Genomic DNA, 8,823 nt, shown 5'->3' with positions numbered 1-8,823 from the left:
ATGAGAAAAAGAATCCAAAGCAACTATGAAATTTCTGAGTCTCTGTGACCTCAAATTTATGGTGAGCTCACAAACAGTTTGAGTTTTGTTTGTTTTGTTTTTTTTTTTTTTTTTTTTTTTTTTTTTTTTTTTTTTTTTGATTATTTGCCTAAGAAATTAATGATGAGCAACAGAAGAAAAATTAATGAATGTGCATTCATGACATTCATCCTTAGACAAAAATGCCTCTACTATTTTCCTATTTAAAAATACAGAAAAACAAACAAAAATAACAACAAAAGTTAGGTGTGGTGGCACATGCCTTTAGACCTAGCACTCCAGAGGGAGAGGCAGGCAAAGTCAAGCTATGAACTCAGCCTGGTCTACATAGAGATCCAGGACAGCCAGAACTACAGTGAGCCCCATACTCTAAGCAATCAACAATTAAACCAGATAAAAGTAGCATACAACTATCACAACTATACACTGGACTCATGTCACTTTTTAACTACTAAATATTACTGAGAGAAAAATTAATGACACACTTTTGTATGAAATATTCTTTAACTAAACTAATTGTAAACTAATTGTAGACTCTCACAAAAAAATGTTTAATACTTTTTAAAAATAGAACGCTTGTAATACAAAATGAAAATTTCCAAAAAGCTTAGCAAGTTCATGAGAAATAATGCAGAAAACAACTTCAATGACAGCCTATCTAGTCTCAGGAGATTCTTCATTCCAGTCAGTCAGTAGTTTGGGATTAAATCAAAGTAATACTTTTTTTTTTATTTTAAGATACATATTCTGAGAGAAATACTTAAAGGATTCTAAACTGCTGCTTAAAACACAATTAAAAGAGTAAAATGTCTTGCTCACAGTAGAGATTTCAGGAATGTAAAGATATTACAGGATGGCTCTGGTGATGTACAGCTATAATCCCAGCACTCAGGAGGCAGAAGAAAGAGGAGCACCTCAAATTTGAAGCCAGCCTGGTCTACACTGTGAGTTTCACGCTAACCAGGAATACTAAGCAAGGCCCTGCCCCAAAAAGTAAAAAAAAAATAAATAAAATAAAATTTTAAAATCTAATATCTCCTTCACAATTGAATGGATACAGAAAATGTGGTACATTTACACAATGGAATACTACTCAGCTATTAAAAACAATGAATTCATGAAACTCTTAGACAAATGGATGGATCTGGAGGATATCATCCTAAGTGAGGTAACCCAATCACAAAAGAACACACATGATATGCACTCACTGATAAGTGGATATTAGCCCAGAAGCTCAGAATACCCAAGTTACAATTTGCAAAACACAGGAAATTCAAGAAGGAAGACCAAAGTGTTGATACTTCAATCCTTCTTAGAAGGGGAAATAAAATACCCATGGAAGGAATTACAGAGACAAAGTTCAGAGCAGAGACTGAAGGAATGACCATCCAGAAACTGCCCCACCTGGGAATCCATCCCATAAACCATCACCAAACCCAGAAACTATGGCAGATGCCAACAAGAACTTGTGGACAGGAGCCTGATATAGCTGTCTACTGAAAAGCTCTGCCAGTACCTGACTAATACAGAAGTGGATGCTCACAGTCATCCATTAGACAGACAGAGCACAGGGTCCCCAATGAAAGAGCTAGAGAAAGTACCTAAGGAGCTGACAGGGTTTGCACCCCCTAGGAGGAACAACAATATGAACTAACTAGTGACCCCAGAGCTCCCTGGGACTAAACCACCAATCAAAGAAGACATACGGGGGGACTCGTGGCTCTAGCTGCATATGTAGCAGAGGATGGCCTAGTCGGTCATCAATGGGAGAAGAGGCTCTTGGTCCTGTGAAGGTTCTATGCCCCAATATAGGGGAATGCCTGGGCCAGGAAGCGGGAGTTGATGGGTTATCGTGCAGGGGGAGTGGGGAGAGGATAGGGGATTTTCGGAGGGGAAACTAGGAAAGAGGATAACATTTGAAATGTAAATAAAGAAAATATCTAATAAAAAATGCAGATAGAAAATAAAAATGAGTGCAACATTCTGGTTTCAAATTTAATATATAAGATTTATAGGTTAAATCATTTAAAACATATAAAAATAATATAATAGGTGGTACCACAGGATAAAAATGCCATATCATTAGAAAGACAGAAGAGATTAACAAATGTGTTTCACACTACTAACATCCCTAATTCATAGCGTCCCACAATGAACTCTAATATATGCCTAAATCAAAATCTTAAAAGAATAACTGTAAATTGAGTGGTTTTCCTCTTTTTTAAGTACTAACTTAATACACACTTAGCAGTGATACAATAATATGGAAGGCAACAGTTTAAGTCTATCATAAGTTGTTACATAAAATATCTGGGGGAGGAAAACAAGAGCAATTTATTATTTAAAAATCTGTTAAATTCAAACATTTCTCAACTACTTAATTTTGCCCAATCATAATATAACTGCAAGTCACTCTTTATTTACAGGCAAAAAGCACCCGACTGACCACACTTCCTACAAGGGATCCATAGAGTTACCTACAGCACTGGTTCTTCTGTACTTCATGGATATTACTCTACAAATGTTAAGCAAAGGAGCATTCTGCCAGCAGAGTGCAGTGCAGTGCAGAAAGAATAAGATGTAATGTATAAAAACAGTATCATGATGCCCATAATTTTATATGATATCTTTAATATTTTATGCTAAAAACAAGTGGTATCTTGGGCTGGAGAGATGGTTCGGTGATTAGAAGCATGTACTGTTCTTACAAAAGATCTGAGTTCAAGTCTCAGCACCTACATCTGAAAGCTCATAGCTGCCTGTCACTCAAGTCCCAGGGCATCTCATACCTCTGGCCGCCCTGGGCACCTACATACACATGCACAAACACACATACACAACCACATACTCATATACACAGTCAAAACTATAAAATTTTAAGTGATGTCTTCAAGTTTTTTCTTTATCATTAATGCTAAAAGTCTGTGATCTGATCATTTAAGAGTATTACAATGAACATATTAAAACATACCTGGTTCATTATAGCCTTCTCTTAAGTACTGAATAAGACAAAAAATGAATCTTGGAAGAACAAATTCAGACATCATCAGTAAGTCTTTGGGGACACAGGGAATATTTGAACTTGATTTAATCTGATGTCTTCTGCAAAACCTGTAATAGGGAAATAAAAAAGAAAACTAAGAAAAAGGGAAGGAAAAACAACAATGAATAATCAGGCAAGAGTGCAGTGCTTCCATTTATAATACTAAAACGGAAAATACAAGCAAATACCAAAGCCAATATAACTCTTCTTTATGATTTTTAAAGCAGCAAGTTAAAAATATAACTTTATTCGAGGCCAGCCTGGTCTACAGAGTGAGTTCCAGGACAGCCAGGGCTATTCAGAGAAACCCTGCCTCAAAAAACAAAAAGCAAAAACAAAAACAAAACAACAAAATATATATATATATATATATATATATATATATATATATATATATATATAAAACTTTAGTAGGCCTTTAAATTAAAAATGGTACCCAGAGAGACTTTTTCCTAAGAAAAGGCCATACTAGCCATGTCCCAAACAGAACACTATAAGAAAATCACCACAGGATTGACATGTTTGACTGCAATATATTACTTTCAAGTGTTACTTTATTATTTCTGTCCTTTATAAACCTGTAAGTACAACTTGATATTTATCTAAAGCATTTATATTTTCCATTCCTACCTCAATAAACTAATCAATGATATAAATAATTGAAGCTTATTTTATAAAGCTTATATATTTAAGTGTATATATTCTTGTTAATCTTCACTACATATTATTTTTTTCTTTTGAGACAGGGTTTCTCTGTATAGCCTTGGCTGTCCTGGAACTCACTCTGTAGACCAGGCTGGCCTCGAACTCAGAAATCCGCCTGCCTCTGCCTCCCGAGTGCTGGGATTAAAGGTGTGCACCACCACACCCGGCCACTACATATTATTTTTAAAAATAACTGGTACATTTGAACAACAAAGACAAATATTCACAATCCAAATAGTCACATAAGTTTCTTTGCTACCAAACAAAAAATTACTAATTAAATACATAAAAATGTCTAAAAATAAAGTTAACAGGAAGAGTACAAAAACTATCTTAGCTAAAAATCATTAAAAATCTGAATACAGCAAAAGTGCACTTTTAAGAGGAAAAAAAATTTTTTTTTTTTTTGGTTTTTCGAGACAGGGTTTCTCTGTGTAGCCCTGGATATTCTGGAACTCACTTTGCAGTCCAGGCTGTCCTCAAACTCAGAAATCCGCCTGCCTCTGCCTCCCGAGCGTTGGGATTAAAGGCATGCGCCACCACGCCCGGCTGATGATTTTATTTCTTAAAAAACAAAAATTTTAATTCTTTAAATTTAATTTCACTGTAATCAATCAAAATTAATTCTATCAAGTAGAAGAGCTATGCATAAAATATGATAGCAACTCTTAGAAGAAATGATTAATGAGAATAAGCTAATCCATAAAACATAGTATATGGTAATTTAATAACATCAATAGACTACAACTGAGTCCAGAATGCGGGTATGTAAAAATCTATGGGTTTAGTATATAATAAACACAACTCGATATGGTAAAACAACTTATAAGATTTGTATTATTAAGAATGAGTATGGGTGGGGGCTGGTGAGATGGCTCAGTGGGTAAGAGCACCCGACTGCTCTTCCGAAGGTCCCAAGTTCAAATCCCAGCAACCACATGGTGGCTCATAACCACCCGTAACAAGATCTGACTCCCTCTTCTGGAGTGTCTGAAGACAGCTACAGTGTACTTATAATAAATAAATAAATCTTTAAAAAAAAGAATGAGTGTGGGTGTGGATGTGGGTGTGGGTGTGAGTGTGTACAAGAGTACAGGTGCTTACAGAGACCAAAGCAGGTCTCTGAATTTGAGGGCAGCCTGATTTACATAGCCAAGTTCCAGGCCAGCCTGGGAAGCACAATGAGTCTCAAAACAAAAGCGGGGGAGAAGGCTGGAGAAGAGAAAAAGGAAAGGAAAGGAAAGGAAAGGAAAGGAAAGGAAAGGAAAGGAAAGGAAAGGAAAGGAAAGGAAAGGAAAGGAAAGGAAAGGAAAGGAAAGGAAAGACAATCTAAGTGCCATTGGTGATTAATAAATATAAAAACTGATCAGGAAAAGCCGTATTAGGAAGAAATTACCCCACACATTCACTTGTCAATGGTAAAACAGAAAAAAAAAAAAAAGTTTACAATTGATACTAGCCAAAGGGCTGCCTAAATCTTGTGTGCTTTAGCGGTGCCCTAACCTTTGACTCAGTTCACATAGCTTACTCCAGCTTAGTTACAGATGCCCTTCTATAACCTTGCTAATCTTATTCTATAATCCTTTAACCTCCTACAGAGTTTGTTAAGAGGTGTAATTTTTATTTATGGGTGTGTGTGTATCCCATATTGGGGAGGTTGGGGCTAAGGAGGCCTGGTTTCAGAGCCTCTGCAGTTGGAGTAACAGGAGCCATAAGATGTGTGTACTAGAAACCAACCTAGGCCTTTTGGAGGAGCAGCAAGCACTCTGAACCCCTGAGCCCTCTCTCCATCCCTTCCCAAGTTCTTCAAACCTTCTGAAATTTTTACTTACTTTCAGATTTTATAACTACATTAGCTTGAGTTAATTTTAAATTAGCATTAAGATATAAGATAAATATTTTGTGGTATTTTTCTAAAGAGGACAGTGATCCATGAATACCCACACAGCAAGGGTTTGTTCTATTTTGTTTGGAAGGGGTCTTGTCATGGAGATTTTTAGGCAAGATCTCATGGCCTAGAACAGCTTCAAAAATTCCTGAAGTAACTGAGGATGCCTTTGAACTCCTAATCTTTCTACCGCCGCCTCCCATCACTGGTATTACAGGTGCACACCACCATATATGCCCCCAGAAACTCATTAACTGCACACAGGCATTTTACAAATTCTCTCCTTTGTATATAAAGTAGGTGTCAGGCTGGAGAGATGGATCAGCAGTTAAGAGCACAGACTGCTCTTCTGAAGGTCCTGAGTAATCCCAGCAACCACATGGTGGCTCACAACCATCCCTAACGAGATCTGAGGCCCTCTTCTGGTGTATCTGAAGACAGCAGCTACATTGTGTACTTCCATATAATAATAAATAAATCTTACAAATAAATAAATGAATAAATAAATAAAGTGGGTGACAACAACAACAACAAAAAAAAACCCCACAAAATCTAGTAACCCAGGAATTCATAACTTACATTAAAATCCCAACTCACTATTCCTGCAAATTTGAGGTATAGTTCAGAAAACATGCTCAGTATATGTAGGACTCTGGTTAGATTCCCAGCACCAAAGGAAGGAAGGAAGAAATCCATATACACACATATATCTAAATGTGTATAACCCTTTAACACAAGCGACCCACCACGTCCTATTTTCTAAGTGTTACAGTCTCAGTTTGTAGAAATTTAACTCTCTTCCACTTTATGGTAAATTGGAGAATGAGCAACTGATTAGTTATTAAAAATAATTATGACAATATAACAATAGTTTCAGAAATAGAGGTCCTCTCTTAAAGCTTTTCCTACTATTCACAAAATATTTATTAGTGTATATTCACAGAATCTTATAACTACAATTTTTTTATGATTTATTTATTTTATGTACATTAGTACACTGTCTCTCTCTTCAGACACACCAGAAGAGGGCATTAGATCTCATTACAGATGTTTGTGAGCTACCATGTGGTTGCTGGGAATTGAACTCAAGACCTCTGGAAGAACAGTCAGTGCTCTTAACCACTGACCCACCTCCCTACCATCACTACAATTCTTGACAATGTCTTTTTTTTTCTTTCATCCTTCCCATACACTATACTCATACATAAATGTTGGCAAATTTCAAAAAAAAATTAAGTCCTTTTATAAGAAGGAATGGGGATTATCTGTATATTATAAGAAATTACACAGCTTGAAACTCTGACCAAAATATTGTTTATAGCTTAGAGCAAACCCTAATTGATAATAAGTAAGTTATTGCTAGACAGAAGAGGAAAGTCCATACAGACCAGGTGCCACCCACCTAACTTTTCCCACAAACCTTGCAACCCTGCTTCCTGCCTGGGGCTCATTACTGCAGTTCATAACGTCATTTTCTCCAACATTCCTAAGCAACTCCTTCTTCTCAACTCTCAGCATGAAGTCTTAAATAACTGATTGTTACATTCAGACTAGTATATGATAAAGGAAATGTCATAGTAAAACCAAAAACACATTATTTATATTCATTCTTTCATTTTTCTTAGATTTGAATAAGATCTTACTAGGTAACCACATGTTTCCTAACAATTTTACTTGCTTACGAAAGGAAAGTAAATTTTAAATTCACAAACACCTGCAGCTATTGTACAGAATTCAATATTTAATCATTGTTTTTCTTAAAGGGATAATGGTTTCTGCTTTAAAGTCCATAATAGTCTGTTATAAACATTCAATGTTGCTTTTATAAAGTAAAAGAAAGCGTGAGGGCTGGTGAGATGGCTCAACAGTTAAGAGCACTGACTGCTCTTCCGAAGGTCCTGAGTTCAAATCCCAGCAACCACATGGTGTGTCTGAAGACAGCTACAGTGTACTTACATATAACAATAAATAAATCTTTGGGCCGGAGCGAGTGGAGCTAGACTGAGCAGGCCAGAGCAAGTGGAGGTCCTGAGTTCAATTCCCAGCAACTGTATGATGGCTCACAATCATCTGTACAGCTACAGTGTATTCATATGTATATAATAAGTAAATAAACTTTGAGAAAAAAAAAGGACGCATGAACAATATGTAAACAAATGAGAATGTAAGTTTTTATTTTTAGGGCTGGGAGCACAGTCTCACTATGTAGCTCTGGAACATGGCTGTCCTGGAGCCCACTATGTAGGCCAGCCTGGCCTCAAACTCACAGAGATCATCTGTTTCCCAAGTCCTGAGCACCTCACCCAAAGTGTGATGTGATCTAATCAAGTGTTATTCTCATAAATAAGCATAGGACTTTTGGACAACAGCTTGCCAACAAGGAATCCAAAAGGTATATAGCCAGAGAAGAGAAAACACAAAAGTCTTCTAACTAGTAATCAAACTAGCCCATTATTGCACTGAACTATTATTAATCAAGTAGAGTCCTCCTAGACTGTAAAACGTCTTCCTGAATCTGAGTCAAAGGTGTAAGGTACATCTCAATCACAGAAGAGCTGGTAGCAAAGAATCTCCAAGATGGGTTCCAATATGAAAATTCTATGTGCCTAAGCATATACAATAACTCCAGTACAGGAGCTGGAGAATAGCATGAGGAATGCAGTAAGATCTCCCCCACAGTAGGAAATAAAATGAGAACAAGGAGGGAAAGACAAAAGATAAAGTTTTTAAAATAATATGCATATACACCCTCTCCACAAAAAAATAAATAAATAATAAAAATAAAAGTATCTTTTGAGACAATGGCTATCACTGAACTCCTGATCCTCCTGCTTCTACATCTCAAATCCTAGGACTGTGCCACCACATCTGATATGAAAAATGCATTTTAAGTATAAATACAGTGATTTATGTAAGTTTAAAAGATAACCCAGCATTAGAAGGCAAAAGCAGGAGGATTTTTGTGACTTCCAGGCGAGCCAGGACTACAAAGTACCCTGACTTAAATTAGTTTATTATAATTATATATTTTTAAAAAAGAAGAAACTAAACATGATAGGTTTCCAGGAAAATCTATACATGAAATCTGTACATAAACCAATGAACATGTACCAAGTTTGGGTCCTTTTCTTTTTTTTTTTTTTTTTTT

The 8,823-nt window shown here is 36.2% G+C and overlaps 1 protein-coding gene across 1 annotated transcript in view; it reads right to left on the bottom strand.

Moving 5' to 3' along the window:
- Ubr3 (ubiquitin protein ligase E3 component n-recognin 3) overlaps window positions 1-8,823 on the bottom strand; it is a 135,167-nt gene that overhangs the window by 109,604 nt on the left and 16,740 nt on the right. Inside the window, exon 2 of the mRNA XM_029535740.1 lies at window positions 3,011-3,150. Coding sequence (XP_029391600.1) covers window positions 3,011-3,150 — 140 coding nt within the window. The remainder of the gene's footprint in view (window positions 1-3,010; window positions 3,151-8,823) is intronic.

The sequence above is a fragment of the Mus pahari genome, chromosome 3 (assembly GCF_900095145.1).
Source record: "Mus pahari chromosome 3, PAHARI_EIJ_v1.1, whole genome shotgun sequence".
NCBI lineage: Eukaryota > Metazoa > Chordata > Mammalia > Rodentia > Muridae > Mus > Mus pahari.
The sequence above is the reverse complement of the archived record's forward strand: the minus strand, read 5'-3'. Positions and strand labels throughout refer to the sequence as shown.